This window comes from Polypterus senegalus, chromosome 3 (assembly GCF_016835505.1).
Source record: "Polypterus senegalus isolate Bchr_013 chromosome 3, ASM1683550v1, whole genome shotgun sequence".
NCBI classification, from domain to species: Eukaryota; Metazoa; Chordata; class Cladistia; order Polypteriformes; family Polypteridae; genus Polypterus; species Polypterus senegalus.
This window is the reverse complement of record NC_053156.1, coordinates 182,439,051-182,455,289: the sequence shown is the minus strand read 5'-3', so window position 1 is coordinate 182,455,289 and position 16,239 is coordinate 182,439,051. Positions and strand designations below refer to the sequence as shown.

The 16,239-nt window shown below is 37.7% G+C and overlaps 3 protein-coding genes across 7 annotated transcripts in view; 2 read left to right on the top strand and 1 right to left on the bottom strand.

The window, feature by feature from the left end:
* taf5l (TAF5-like RNA polymerase II, p300/CBP-associated factor (PCAF)-associated factor) overlaps positions 1-8,123 on the top strand; it is a 70,535-nt gene extending 62,412 nt beyond the window's left edge. For all 5 annotated transcript variants that reach the window (XM_039748293.1, XM_039748289.1, XM_039748288.1 and 2 more), the window contains one exon: positions 5,878-8,123. In XM_039748293.1, coding sequence (XP_039604227.1) covers positions 5,878-6,675 — 798 coding nt within the window. In that variant the 3' untranslated portion in view covers positions 6,676-8,123. The remainder of the gene's footprint in view (positions 1-5,877) is intronic.
* The window catches only part of urb2 (URB2 ribosome biogenesis homolog), a 246,717-nt gene extending 236,200 nt beyond the window's left edge, over positions 1-10,517 (bottom strand). The window contains exon 1 of the mRNA XM_039748286.1: positions 10,497-10,517. The gene's annotated coding sequence lies outside the window, so the exon portion shown is untranslated. The remainder of the gene's footprint in view (positions 1-10,496) is intronic.
* A 3,123-nt stretch (positions 10,518-13,640) lies between these two features.
* Positions 13,641-16,239, top strand: part of abcb10 (ATP-binding cassette, sub-family B (MDR/TAP), member 10) — a 130,171-nt gene continuing 127,572 nt past the window's right edge. Inside the window, exon 1 of the mRNA XM_039748287.1 lies at positions 13,641-14,373. Coding sequence (XP_039604221.1) covers positions 13,986-14,373 — 388 coding nt within the window. The 5' untranslated portion in view covers positions 13,641-13,985. The remainder of the gene's footprint in view (positions 14,374-16,239) is intronic.

Sequence of the window (16,239 nt, the reverse complement as noted above, 5' to 3'; positions counted from 1 at the left end):
CTGGATTTGTGTGTGCTCCAAGCTAAAACACGACTAAGTGTGTTCCTGCCCGTGCTGCTGTTTGGTTGTAAGTAGGGCGTGTCTTACAAGAATCTCATGTTCTACATCATCGCGAGATGGCCCTGGGTCAATCTCTTGGCACAAAGTCTCATGTTTAAGGTCCGTGCGAGACACTCTGTGGCCAATCTCTTTAGTCTCGAAGGGCGTTTAAGGGTCTTCCGAGATCTTATAAGATCACGTCTTGTCGCCCTACTGTTTCTCTCCAGGATTTTTTTTATAATAGAGAGATATTCTAATCAACTATTTATATGAAACAAAACCTCTACCATTGCTTTTTAACTTGGGGCGCATGATTACCATAAAACTAATGATTTACAGTTATTGACCTAGATATTTTAATTGTGATTATTAATTTCTATTTCTAGAACTTTAATTAAATACATATTTTTGTACAATAAAAAGAACAATATATACTGCTCAAAAGAATTAAAGGAACACTTTTTAATCAGAGTATAGCATAAAGTCAATGAAACTTATGGGATATTAATCTGGTCAGTTAAGTAGCAGAAGGGGTTGTTAATCAGTTTCAGCTGCTGTGGTGTTAATGAAATTAACAACAGATGCACTAGAGGGGCAACAATGAGATGACCCCCAAAACAGGAATGGTTTAACAGGTGGAGGCCACTGACATTTTTCCCTCCTCATCTTTTCTGACTGTTTCTTCACTAGTTTTGCATTTGGCTACAGTCAGTGTCACTACTGGTAGCATGAGGCGATACCTGGACCCTACAGAGGTTGCACAGGTAGTCCAACTTCTCCAGGATGGCACATCAATACGTGTCATTGCCAGAAGGTTTGCTGTGTCTCCCTGCACAGTCTCAAGGGCATGGAGGAGATTCTAGGAGACAAGCAGTTACTCTAGGAGAGCTGGAGAGGGCCATAGAAGGTCCATAACCCATCAGCAGGACCAGTATCTGCTCCTTTGGGCAAGGAGGAACAGGATGAGCACTGCCAGAGCCCTACAAAATGACCTCCAGCAGGCCACTGGTGTGAATGTCTCTGACCAAACAACCAGAAAGACTTCATGAGGGTGACCCAAGGGCCCCATGTCCTCAATTGGGCCCTGAGCTCACTGCCCAGCAGCATGCAGCTCGATTGGCATTCGCCATAGAATACCAGAATTGGCAGATGCACCACTGGTGCCCTGTGCTTTTACAGATGAGAGCAGGTTCACCCTGAGCACGTGACAGAAGTGAAAGGGTCTGGAGAAGCCATGGAGAACATTATGCTGCCTGTAACATCATTCAGCATGAGCAGTTTGGTGGTGGGTTAATGATTGTCTGGGGAGGCATATCCATGGAGGGTCACACAGACCGCTACAGGCTTGACAAAGGCACCTTGGCTGCCATTAGGTATCAGGATGAAATCCTTGGACCCATTGTCAGACCCTATGCTGGTACAGTGGCTCCTGGTGCACGACAATTCCTGGCCTCATGTGGTGAGAGTATGCAGGCAGTTCCTGGAGGATGAAGGAATTGATACCATTGACTGGCCACCACACTTTCCTGACCTAAATCCAATAGAACACCTCTGGGACATTATGTTTTGGTCCATCCAATGCCACCAGGTTGCACCTCAGACTGTCCAGGAGCTCAGTGATGCCCTGGTCCAGATCTGGGAGGAGATCCCCCACAACACCATCTGTCATCTCATTAGAAGCATGCACTGATGTTGTCAGGCATGTATACAAGAACACAGGGGCCATACAAAGTGCTGCGTACAATTTTGAGTTGCTGCAATTAAATTTTGGCAAAATGGACTAGCCTGCCACATAATTTTTTCACTCTGATTTTTGGGGCGTCTTTGAATTCAGGGCTCTGTAGGTTGATCATTTTCATTTCCATCAAACGATGTGGCATCCTTTCGTTCCTAACACATTACCCAGTCTATATCAGTATAGATATCCAGGAGGATTTCTTTTTCCCATTGAGATCTGATGTGTTTTCAAAGTGTTCCTTTAATTTTTTTGAGCAGTTTATTTGTGTCACCATTTTTGTAATTTAGTAAATAGAAATTTACAAACTAAAATATAACACACGTCTTAATCTTGTTTGTTTAAAAAAAAAAAAAAGTTCTGTAAACAAGTCATTAAAACCACTCAGCATTCAAAAATGTAAATAAAATGTGGGAAAATGTTTAATATCAGGATGATAATTGGGTCCTGCTGCATTTGTTTGTAAAATCAAAGCACAGAATAAGATCTTAAATGACAGTAATTTAAGATTAAGAAGTGAATGTAAACATAACCTGATGCAGATATAAAGGCAATGCATATAATAATACCAATTCATAACAACCTCAAGAAATATTTACAGGTTACATACCGCTGCCATTGTGCCAGTTGCTAGAATACACATACAGCACATTACTGTCTAAATAACTAATTAATTAAATAAAAATGTTTACTAAACCCTTAAACTGAATTTGCATGTTATAAGGCAATGACTGTCACCTATGTTATATAACAGTATTGCAACAGCGTAGACACAATTCTATGCACAGTGTTTAGGTTTTACATAAATGTCATAGAATACTCAACCATTGCTAAGCACAACCTGTATAACCAAAGTTGTGGAGTTTGGTGCATTCACTGATAGCACTATGCTCACCTTATTCGTAATTATGGATTTTGCTGCTTTTGATAAGGAAAGTATGCTGTTTGCAAGCATCTATTTTCCTCAGTAAATCCCTCATCAATATAATGAAGTGTCAAAGTCTGGCATTGTTTCCATAGTTCTCCTTAAATCCTAATCATCTGCAATTGCATAAAGCTCTACCTGTTTCATATCTATTTCATTTTCTGTCCTTCATTTGGAAAAAATGTAAAGGCAACACACATTAAAGTAATTGCAGGAGGGAAAGGTGCATCTTGTACACTGGATGTTAATCATTTTTAAAAACATAATTGTGCACAGTTTTATTCAGAGTGTTTTCTTTTAATTAGTAAAACACAATGACTTCCTTTATTTGAATTTGCCTTCCATTGCCTGCTCGATATAGATGTGTTAGCGTAAATGAGCAATTAACTATTACCTGTGTTGCAGATTTAATGTTATTGGGGCTTGCTTCTGCTTGCTTAGCTTTCATGAGTTATGTGATTGAATTGTAAATAGTCCATAGATGTTTGTGTTTAGTGCTCCAACTATTTGCATGGTATATTTTTTATTAACCTCATTGGTATTGGAAGCCAAATTCCATGCTGTGAACTATTGTCTTTAATTTGATATTAAAATCTCTAAAACTTGCCATGTAATCTAGGTTCAGCACTGCTTCTAACAAAAGACAAAATAATTTCACACTTTTTAAAAGATGTTAGTGAGGAGTCCTAAAATTTTGTTCAGGATACTCCCCTGCATAGACATATGATCCAAGTCCTTCATATTTGCCAAAGTGTTCATGCTTACTGAATTTGTCTGAGATTGATTAAAACAGCCATTTATTGTTTTTAATCAGTTTGTTGAGAATGCTAAATGGAATGTAGCAATCACAGATTTTCCTGATTAGTTTACAATTAATTGTGCATTCCTATTTCAATCCTAGAAGATATATGGCATTTCAAAATGCATGGATTGAAAGATGTAAAATAATGCTTATTGTTGCATCCTTAACTTTTTTATTTATTATTCTCAGTTTTCTCCTACTTTTTAAAAAAAAAAAAACTCAGTGCTGCCCAATTGGTGCCCTAAGCATAATGTTTAATCCAAGGCTGCCTTATTATCATTATCATTGTGTCATAAGGTAAGTATTGCCCATTCCTGAAAAGCGACTTCCTGATACAGTATGCAAAACCTTAAAGATATACGAAAATTTCTTCTGGTTGTCAAATTCTACCAGTGTCTTGTTTGTACCAGTGTACCACATACTGCTACGTGGTTGTATTAAATGCTGAATGAAAGTCTCAAATAAGGACCAGACATGTACGCCTGGTGAGTTTAAATGCTGCAAAATGCAACAGAGTACCAGGTTTAATGTATCGTCAATGGACCTGTTGGAACTGTAAACAAACACTTCTGAATAAAGAGGAGAATTTGTGATAGACTTGAGATCTTGAAGAGTTAAACATAATGTGTTCATTACTAGAGAGGTTAATGTAACTGGTCTGTAATCGAAAGGACAGTAAATCTTTGGCTTCTTTGGCACAGGGATGATTATGATTTCTGTGAAACCAGCAAGTGTTGAACTGAAGCATGGTTGAAAAATGTCTATAAACAAGTGCTAACTGTTTATGATAAAGTTTTACTGTTGAATGAGGCCAGGAGGTTTATAACCTTTCTGTCTCTGGTGGAGCAAGAGGACTTAATGTTTAGAAATGTGAAGGCGCAGGAGAAACTGGACTACAAGAAAGAGAAGTGTGATGATTCAGGGCCAAAAGCTGGATCCTTAGTGGTGGAGGGGTATTTCTTAAACCTTCTGTAGAAACTGATCTTAGGCAGGTACAGAGTAGTTAGGCTATTGCACAGGGATGTTTTTGTAACCTGTAATCATTTGCAGAGCATTACTACAGACATAGAAGTAACCATTGGTGGGGGAAAGGCTGTTCCAACTTGATCTTACACATGTTCACCAATTTTAGAATTTTATCTGTTAAACTATTTTTTTAAAATAATTTATGTAACGCAAACACATAACTAACATTTATTTAAACTGAAACATTACATGAAGAATGTCACAATTAATCATATTAGTCAAAATAAACCCAGATAAGCAATGTTTCCTTCATTAATTACTGTTTACCTACTTTTTATCACTTTACATTTTTAACTTTCAGAGAAATGCCCTTTTAAACTCGCTGATTCACAGTCGGTTGTTTATGAACCACTGATACACAAGAATATATGTGAGCAACACACTTGACAAGTTGATTGAATTCAGCTGTGAAAAATAACTGTGATGGTGGTTATACGTCTCTTACTTCCAGTCCTGTTCTGTTCCACTGGCTGCTTCAAGGTGTATTTGGAACATTATTGGATGTTAATGCTAGTAGTATACATAAGAAAATCGACCCAGACTCTGTCTTAGTAATTGCAAAAATTCAGCTTTATTGTGGATCATAATACAAAAAAGAACATTAAATTACTTTCTTTACATACCCACATGTTCATAAAGCATTTTCTTATATTTCGGGTGAAGTCTGTATAGCTGCCACACTGCGCTTTCTACAAATACACTTAATCTTCTTTTCTTTAATCTGCTGTTTACCTATTTATAACTCAGTTGGTCTAGATCAGCTCTGCCAAATACCAAAGAAGTTTCATTTTCTCAGCCTGTAGGGCATGCCAACTAATCTGGGGGATGTACTTGTTATATTCTAGACTCTGGTCATAATATGTATAATTTTGAATATACTGTAAACTAACTTTTTCTCTGCTTCTGTGCAGTTTCTGAAATAAGGATATACAAGTTAATTGCTTCTCATTTTGGCATATTTATTTCCTTTAGATTTTTTTGTGATCAATTTTTGTTTAACAAAGAAGGATGAGGATGTTGGATCAACATAGACCACTACATCAAAAATAAACAACGATTTTAGATCCTTTTAGAGTTTGTTTTCAGTATGTCAGTATTGCCCATCCTGTTTAACACTTTTTATAGCCTTTTGTAGTTAATTGACTTATTGTTTTCCCCATTACATTTCCCGGTACAGTTTTTATTTAGTATAGAAATTAACCAGTTTGTGTATTGTCATGGAACTTATCCCTGTAAATGATTTTATTAGCTAGTTGAATGCAATTTTTTCTTTTTAATTAAGATGTACCCAGTTGCTATCTCTGTAATGTAAAAGTAATTAATGCCGTTTAATTTTCTCGTTCTGTGCAGTGTGATGATGAAGACGGCACAGGGAGTGAAATGAAAATTCTCAGGGGCCACTGTGGACCAGTGTACAGCACTACATTCCTCACAGACAGCTCTGGACTCATCTCTTGCTCTGAAGACAGCTCAATCCGGTATTGGAACTTGAACACTTTTACTAACACAGCTTTATATCAAGGACATGCATATCCAGTATGGGATATTGACATTAGCCCCTGTAGCCTTTATTTTGCCAGTGCCTCACAAGACAGAAGTGCAAGACTGTGGACGTTCAGCAGAACTTACCCTTTGCGGATATATGCAGGTCATTTGGTGGATGTAGACTGCATTAAGTTCCATCCCAACTCTAACTACATTGCCACTGGGTCAGCTGACAAAACTGTTCGTCTGTGGAGCACTCAACAAGGCAACACAGTAAGACTGTTCACAGGGCATCATGGTCCTGTTTTGTCATTAGCTTTTTCTCCAAATGGAAAGTACCTGGCATCTGCCGGGGAAGATCAGAGGCTAAAACTTTGGGACCTGGCGTCAGGTACACTCTTCAAAGACATGAGGGGACACACAGATAGTGTAATAAGCCTGTCCTTTAGTCCAGACAGCAGCCTTATTGCTTCAGCCTCCATGGACAATTCAGTCAGGGTCTGGGATATACGTAATACATATTGCAGCACATCGGCTGATGGCTCATCTGGTGAGCTAGTTGGCATCTACACAGGACAGACAAGCAGCATACTGAGTGTACAGTTTATGGCTTGCAATTTATTACTGGTCACTGGAACAGCACATGAGAACCAGGAGCAGTAATAATGCATTGTTGCATTCTCAACCACTCTTTTGCCTGCTTTAGGTGGATTATATTTTGCTTGTGTGCTTTTGCTTTTTCAAAATGAGTCAAAACTGTTTTTGAAAGAGAGGCAACCATTTCATGCACAAAACGTTAAATGTTTCTAAGAAGCATTGCCACCAAAAAGGATTTTTCCAGCCCAGTGTTTTACAGCTTTTGACTGCCTGCCATGTGGAAATGTACTGAATTCCTTTAATTTTCATTCCTTATGTTCTAATAATCTGTCAAAAAAAAAAAATGTAAAAAAAATACGTAAGCAGTTTCTAGCCTTTTAGTGTTTTCCAACACTAGTTGTCCTGCCCTAGAAGCTTTTAGTCCAGAATAAATTGTTTTGAAAATGTTGCATTGTATAAATAGATATTATTTTGTTATATTGAGTTTATTGCATTCTTGGTATATTTTCTGATATAATATGAAGATGTTCATGAAAAATGTTTCATACAAAACAAGCAGAACGTCTTGAACCATTTATTAAATGCTTGGTATTCTTCTGTCACAAGTAGCTTTTTCATCTAACCAAAAAAAATAAAGTTAATTGGAGGATGAGGTTTGTTTTTTATGTATATATAACAAAGGATAGGCAAATACTTATTAAAATGACAAGTATGATGAGTATTTTAATTATTAGAAACAGTTACAACAGACATTGTACATAAAGAAGTTCACATTCTAGCCAGGATTGCACAAAGTTGGAGCCTTTCCCTACAACAAATGAGTCAAAAGGTAGAAACTGGCTCTGACAGGACACCAATCCAATACAGGCAGTTTTCATTTGAGCAAAAGATGTATGAGTTAACTACATAAACTTTTCTCTCATTAGTTTAGGTGCCTCTATGTTATGGGACATCAAAGAGTATATTTAAGAATCCATTACATATACATAATGTAACCATTGTTTACATATGTGTACTGTATAGCGAAGTTTAAAATAACATGAGTTGAGTTTTAAGCTGTTTTGACTGTAGTACACACATCCATATTCAATTTATGCTTAGTTTTTTGGTTTTTTTTTTGTTTTTTTTTGCCAACATCCACCTGCCTAATGACTTTTTGTCCATGATTGTAACAAACAAAAACGTGTTATAAATTTTGGTATGTTTGGATGCTTAATTTTCATGCTGACAGTGCTGTACAGAAGTTAATTGGTAAATATGAAGCCATCTGTTCTGAGTGACACTAAATTGGAGTTAATCTCTAAATATTACCTACTGTTTATTGATTTTTTGAAGAGCTATTGTACTAATAACAATATTTCAAATGGATTAAAACACATGTTGCCAGTAAAGAAAAAAGTTATGAAGTTAATTTTTACTTACCGTATGTTTTTATTGTTTGTGGTACAACTACCTGTAGTCTAAAATAACTACGTTTTTGTATAAGATTAAAATAATATTTTCTTAAGAGAAAAGTGGAGTTGTTCATAATTTATCAAACTGTTTGCTTTGGATTTTTGAAGAAGTCTGATATATTTTTGGTATGTAAATTTTTATTAAAATGTTTTTGTCCTAAAGTTCTGTATTGTTGCCTTTATTTTATGTTGAGATTTGTTTTACTATGTACTAGACAGTAATTCAAATGATATCCTTTCATTTGATCATCTCCCCTATTTTAATAGCAAGTATGCTTATCTTGATCAAAAAAGTATTGTCTAAGGATCTGTTTGTGAGAAAAAAAAAATCTCTCTATAATCCCACTTAATGTTAACCTATCTTCCATAGCTCATTCATCATAGAAGTCCTCACTTTTATTTCCTTACCAGGTTTTGCTTCATACTTTTTGTTTTGCATCTGCAAGTAGGAAACTGAATATAAACATTATCCTTTTGGGGATTCTTCTGTATTCCCTTTGCTTTAGGTTTCTCCATCTACAATTTACTAGTACTGCAGGAAAGGTTATGAACCTCTATTTTTTGCACTCTAAAATCCTGATTAGCCAGAACTAATCAACTAGTCATTTTATATAAAAAAAAAAAATAGCTTTACATCCACATGCTCTGTGTACTACATATATATATCCACCCAATTCTCGAACATGATAAATCTGACCTTGGATCATGGAGTTTAGCTCAGCAGCACCAGAGACAGAGTAGAAACAAGCTGACAAGCTGCAGTCCTTTTGCAGAGCACATTCACATAAACCTCCATAATCTTTTACTTTGGGGAAATTTAATATCCAGGTAGCATAATCTGCATTTGTTTTGTTTTGCAGGGATGGTGTTCTTTTTATTTTCTGAATGCTGCCTTTTTTATTTATTTATTTATTTTATTATATAAACTGAACACAAAGTTGATCTTATTTTGGCAAAAGGCTTTTGTTTTGGTCTGCCCAAAGGACATTCTCTCAGAAGGTTTGTGACATGTCCATATGCATAGTGGAAAACTCCAATGCTTGTCTGTGTTTCTCTTGTAGAAGTGGAGTTCTACAATGGAGGTAGTTTTCATACAGACACTAATAGATGGTACAACTTGAAACCATTGCACCTTGTGCTTGGGCCTGTTCTGAAGTATTCCCTGGTTTCTTCTCCACAATTCAAGCAGTGTTTCTCTTCAGGTTAGGTCAGTATTTCTTATGTGGCCACAATCTCAGATGTCTGCTACAGTCACATGGGACTTAAACATCTCGATAATATTGGCAACAGTGGTCACTGGAACCTCTTTGCAGGTGATCTTGTCACCTTTATGTTGACCATGCTTGTCTGCTACTGCCTGTCTTGCTTCCTCTGACAACTCTGCATTTCCTTCTCTTTACCATGTTTAGTGTGCCGCAAAACTGTTGAGTCAGTTCTTTTCTCCATTTAAACTGCCCGAATGAGTGATTACAATATTGAAGATACCTGTGGTATTTGTTTGAAGCATTAGCCTGCTTGAAGGATCACTACAAGCCAATTATATCTTTTAACTTCTAAAGGGTTCCAATAACCCCCACCCCACTCCCATTTTGGAATGTTTTTGTAGAATAAGCCAGAATTTATTTTTTTTTTCCACAGCTTTTTGCCCAATCCCCCATACCTGCAAAGAAATACATGTATGGATGACTTGGCATCTTTTACTTTCAAAATTGTTTTACAAGAAATGGAATATGGTTTGAATAAAATGCAAGTGTAACCGGTTTTCACTGCATACGCCATGCTGCTACGCTCTGGCCTTGATTCGGGTTGATCTCTTAAGCTTCTGTGTTGTGATTTGCAACGTGCAGTACAAATCGTCATGAAGGAGTAATGCAACTACGATAAATTCCTTTATCCATTGATGCTTATTATTAACAGCCTAAACTGAAATGTAAAACATAAAAAGTGATTGTTCATGCAATGCCAATACAATTCTTCCTTCTCTCCATAGTATTGCAATGAAAAATGAACACCGAGAGGCTCACACTGATGTAACATAACACAATAAACGGAGTAGGGAAATGTAACAGGAACACAACAGCTTAAACATACAACAAAATGAATATTATCATGATTTGTTGAAACTTCAAATAACTAAACTTTGTATTTTAGACACCTGTTACACAAGGTACCAATGTTTTTAGTCATGTCTGTATGTATATATCATATTCCTAAACCCAAAATCTGACCTTTGGGTTTTGCATTCTTTCCAACTGCTTCCAAACCCATCCCTCCTGTTTGATTAAACATTATATGCATAAAATGCTGGTAAAGAATTAAGTTATTTATATAATTAAAACTAACTTAGTATGTATGATATGTGGTTTTTGTTTTGGCTTTCCTATACACACTGTTTCAAAAGAAAATAAAATGCTTCAGGTTTCCTGAACTCACCACTTATCTGTAGGTGATGCATAATGTACTTCTTCCACACTACTTTTTTCTGTGTGCAGAGGATTGTAAACTGCCTGGGTTGAAAGGACTTGGAACCATCCCTGAACCCAGACCAACCTGGAAGGTCGAAATCGGGGATGAATGTAAAATAGGGTTTAACACAGACAGAAGGTACAAGTACAAGTGGAAAATTATAAATTCCCATGCAGCCTACTAGTGCATTTAGTTATCCCTGACCACCAACTGGGAAGTTGGTCTACTTGTCCAATAGTACTCTATAAAAACTCCCATCTCAAAATTACTTATCTACACTCTTGCCTTTCTTATTTCCATTAACTGACTAAGTGCCACTTCCTGATTGCTAGAAACACTAGCTGTTAACTTGGAAGTACTTTAAAATAAAAATATCACAGAAAACAAAATTTCACTGTAGGGTTTAAAATTCTGTAAAATTAGAGAACTGGTTAAGGGTCTTAATATTTTGGTAGTTCATTTATATATACACACACGTATGAATAAATTTCTATATTATGTATCATCTACTATAAAGAAAATAATTATGAGATGATTTACAAAGAAAATGAGTACATTGATGTAAGGAGCTGATAGGTTTATAAGAAAACAAAATTTTATGAGTCAATGTATGTAGCGATGAGATACATCACAGTTGCAGTCAGGAATTCCCCCGTTCTTGCTTAAAGAGGACTGGTATTGAATGTACAGTGGGTACGGAAAGTATTCAGACCCCCTTCAATTTTTCACTCTTTGTTATATTGCAGCCATTTGCTAAAATCATTTAAATTAATTTTTTCCTCATTAATGTACACACAGCACCCCATATTGACAGACAAAAAAAAGAATTTTTGAAATTGTTGCAGATTTATTAAAAAAGAAAAACTGAAATATCACATGGGCCTAAGTATTCAGACCCTTTGCTGTGACACTCATATATAACTCGGGTGCTTTCCATTTCTTCTGATCATCCTTGAGATTACCTTCATTTGAGTCCAGCTGTGCTTGATTATACTGATTGGACTTGATTAGGAAAGCCACACACCTGTCTATCTATATAAGATCTTACAGCTCACAATGCATGTCAGAGCAAATGAGAATCATGAGGTCAAAGGAACTGCCTGAAGAGCTCAAAGACAGAATTGTGGCAAGGCACAGATCTGGCCAAGGTTACAAAAAAAATGTCTGCTGCACTTAAGGTTCCCAAGAGCACAGTGGCCTCCATAATCCTTAAATGGAAGACGTTTGGGACGACCAGAACCCTTCCTAGAGCTGGCCGTCCGGCCAAACTGAGCTAACTGGGGAGAAGAGCCTTGGTGAGAGAGGTAAAGAAGAACCCAAAGATCACTTTGGCTGAGCTCCAGAGATGCAGTCAGGAGATGGGAGAAAGTTGTAGAAAGTCAACCATCAGTGCAGCCCTCCACCAGTCAGGGCTTTATGGCAGAGTGGCCTGTCGGAAGCCTCTCCTCAGTGCAAGACACATGACAGCCCGCATGGAGTTTGCTAAAAGACACCTGAAGGACTCTGAGATGGTGAGAAATAAAATTCTCTGGTCTGATGAGGCCAAGATAGAACTTCTTGGCCTTAATTCTAAGCGGTATGTGTGGAGACAACCGGGCACTGCTCATCACTTGTCCAATACGGTCCCCACAGTGAAGCATGGCGGTGGCAGCATCATGCTGTGGGGGTGTTTTTCAGCTGCAGGGACAGGACGACTGGTTGCAATCGAGAGAAAGATGAATGCGGCCAAGCACAGGGATATCCTGGACAAAAACCTTCTCCAGAGTGCTAAGGACCTCAGACTGGCTTCACCACAACTCTGTGACTGTTCTTGAATGGCCCAGCCAGAGCCCTGACTTAAACCCAATTGAGCATCTCTGGAGAGACCTAAAAATGGCTGTCCACCAACGTTTACCATCCAACCTGACAGAACTGGAGAGGATCTGCAAGGAGGAATGGCAGAGGATCCCCAAATCCAGGTGTGAAAAACTTGTTGCATCTTTCCCAAGAAGACTCATGGCTGTATTAGCTCAAAAGGGTGCTTCAACTAAATACTGAGCAAAGGGTCTGAATACTTAGGACCATGTGATATTTCAGTTTTTCTTTTTTAATAAATCTGCAACAGTTTCAAAAATTCTTTTTTTTTTTGTCTGTCAATATGGGGTGCTGTGTGTACATTAATGAGGAAAAAATTAATTTAAATGATTTTAGCAAATGGCTGCAATATAACAAAGAGTGAAAAATTGAAGGGGGTCTGAATACTTTCCGTACCCACTGTATGTGTGTATCGGGAGTACAATCAGTTCGGACCACATTAGCAACGCTTATTTGCAACAACAAATATGTCCGTTTGCACCATCAAGGGGGACCCCGCTGTCACCAGAAGCTTTTCGATATAAATTGTACATATCCTATCTATGGATCTTTAAGGGTATACCTCGTCTCACCCTCGTTTTTTAGCACAATCAACAAGGCGAACACCGGAAGTATTTTTTCAACGTCAAGCACTGGTTGCAGGTTGACGGTATGAGAGGACAATCTGTATAAGAAATAGAAATTGCAAAACGTACAGTTGTTTCATTTACATGAAGTGAAAATCATAGAAACAAAATAGATTTTTAAAAGTTAGTGAATGGGACAGCTGTTGGAACTTCTCACATGAAGCCACATCTCCTGCAGGAAGTACTTTTAATGTTTTATTTTATTTTAGGAAATGCTGGTAATAAGGAACAGGCTTGGGCACCCATCATAGGAATGTATTATGTCAGAAATTAAGCACCTGCCTTTTAGGGGAAAAGACTTAACTTTTATGGCAAGAGCAAGCAACCTCTACTCCGACATTGACCTGGCTGCTGTAAGGCAGAAACTCACATGAAGTGTGTCATCGGAAAAGACAAAAAAATAAACGCATACAAAAATCAACAAACAAGCAAGGCGCAACCATGGGATCGAAAACGCCACCGCACACACTTACCGGAGGTAGGGCAAACTCCTCGGGAGAGGTTACTCTTGATGTTGTTCGCCATCTAGCGGCCATAAGCGTAACTTACATTTATAGTCAGAAACAGACAGGAGTAGTAGATTGTACAATCGATCGTTTCAACAGACAAGTCAGTGGCTATCGATACACTCTGTTCTATCAGTCTTCCTTATCGTGTCCCAGCTTTCGGGAAGGTAAACTGGTACAGTCAGATGGAAGCAACGGCCGGGGCGTGAGGGAACTTTTTGGTGCAGAAGTTGTGTTCGAGACTGATAGCATGCTTTCTGGTTCGATCATTTTCCTTATCTCGTTTTTTTCAATGGCTGCGGTTAGAGTGCCTGGGTGCGGGCATTAATTGATATGATATGAAGAGAAAGACAAGAAGCAAAGTTAAAATTGAGAATATTGTAGTGTTCACAGTTTTAAAGGAGCAGTCACTACTGACGATTTGACCTTCGGCTGTTTTTCTCAGTGAGTTTTAAATTATTGAGGGAAACATGAGTTTATGGATATATAAAGCAGGCTGCCGGAAGGATACACAATTTCTGAAAATTCTCCACACCAGTTGTCGCTCATCTCCATCGGTATGCTTATTTGCATCGCGGCGATTTTTTCTAAAGCCGTTTGCCCGGCTTCATCAGTCACGTTGTCAGATACCCTTGGCAATTGCTAACGAAACCTCTGCAGCTCTGGTAAAGAGAACGGGCGTACAGTCGGCTGGTTGCACATTTGTCTTCTCTAAGTCGTACAGCCATACACCGAATTCGACAAATCAGGAAGATGGTGAACATGAGGTAAAGGCGAAGAGGGAGACGAAACAAGTATTGTCAGAAGATGCCAAAAGACTCCTGTCTCTGGCGCACCCTGAGCGGTGGCGACTAACAGGTAAGATGTGCGCAGTGCCACATCCATATGTGCGTAAGCAGACGTTTAGCATGGAGGAAATACTGGTATTCTGTAGTAAGTGTGGAGCAAATTCCCAAAATCCAGACACATCCATCACTTGTTTTAAATAGTTTAAAACGAGTTTGGGAAACGTTCGTTTTTGATCTGCCCTCTGCGTGCGGTGTATGTTTTATTTTCTGATAAGCCAGCTTCGTTCCATCTCCTCAAGAAAGGTGAAAGGTTGTTAAAATGGAGGGCTTAAATTGACCCGATGTGGAAGGGTACGTGAATGTCCGATGTGATGGATTACTGTCCTTTCTCGAGCCGATATACATCAGATGCTGCCGGGAGGTGCTCTGAGTGCCTTCAAAAACGAATTGGACTGTAGTTATGAAAATTCACAAATTGACTACATTGATTTGAACGATAGCGCCTGCATTATGCTCGTTTATCCAGTTCCAACTGCCGTATTAGCCGAAAAATGACAAGAATGGAACAAGGCTGTTTTGGCCTTCCTGTATTTCTGTGTTCAAAAATAACTGTTAATTTTTATATAGAACTATGTTAACAATGGCTCTCACTTTTGTTTTTATTCCCACTTTTACTACGACCGCCAAGGCGTCGCTAGTGCATCCTGGAAGTGTGTCGGCCCCATTAATCAGCTTGTTGATTGGATGGGTAACTGCTGGAGTGAGGTTTCCGGCCCAGTACAACACCGCGCAGAAAATCACACTGGTCATCACTGAGTTATAGAATATGTGAAGAGTGTCATTTCCCACAATAAACGAGCACAGTCTCCTAAGAAAAAATAGTCTGTTTATTTTACCTCACACTTGTTTTGGCATTGTGTTACTCCAGACATGCTATTAAATGATGTGATTTTTTAGCAGATCTCTTTCAACACTTCATTTCCAAAATCTAATTTTCATAATTTTGAATGGTTAGGTTCTTATCTTCATTACTAAAACTTACAGCCACTCCCCTTTCACAGTGTAGTTTGGGACTGTTGTTTTTCTACTCCACTGCTTTGTGTTTTGATCTACAGAGATACTCTGAGGATGTTTTTAAACACTTCTCTGGTACAGTTCGTATTGTTAGGCATTTGATCATGCTATTATTTACTATTAAATCTAACATTACTGACTTTTGCTTTATGCTAAGACTTTATCATCAATGCAAGGGGAATAGAACTCATGGTTCTGATTTTCTCTTTATTACTATTACTGTACTCTTTATATCCCAATGCACAATTAGCTGCCTTAGCCAACACACATTGTCACACGGTTTCCATCTTATGTGGCTACTGGCTTGATTAACAATGCCAAAAACAATGAGGTATAAACATTCAGACCACCATTATTACACTTTTGCTGCATTTGCAATGGAGAAAAACAACCCAATTCAGTTTAATAATTCTGTCTGTTGTTCCTTGATGACTGGCTCCTGCCTGCAGTACTCAACCAATGTCCCATTTTAGAAATTTTTCAAGTCATGTCTGCTGTTTTATTTGTATACTATTATTTTATTAATTCCTACCCCTTTTGTGATTTTTTTTTATTATAAATTTTACTTATTTGTTAACTTTGTATTTTCTTGGTAAACACCCAAACTTTTTAACATAATTTTTAAGTTGCATTGAATAAAAATGTCTGCTAAATAAAACTTATAATGAGGATAAAAAAACTTCAAGATAATTAAACTACTAAATTTAGATCTCACAGTTATTTGTGGAACATGAGTATGTATACTCATCCTTCAGTTTATATAAAAGAGAGATGAACAGTGACCTTATTTATGTCTTCTACTCTCAAGGACCAAAAAACTTCTTAGCCTGGGAAAAATAAAATAATAACTGCATTTGTAAGC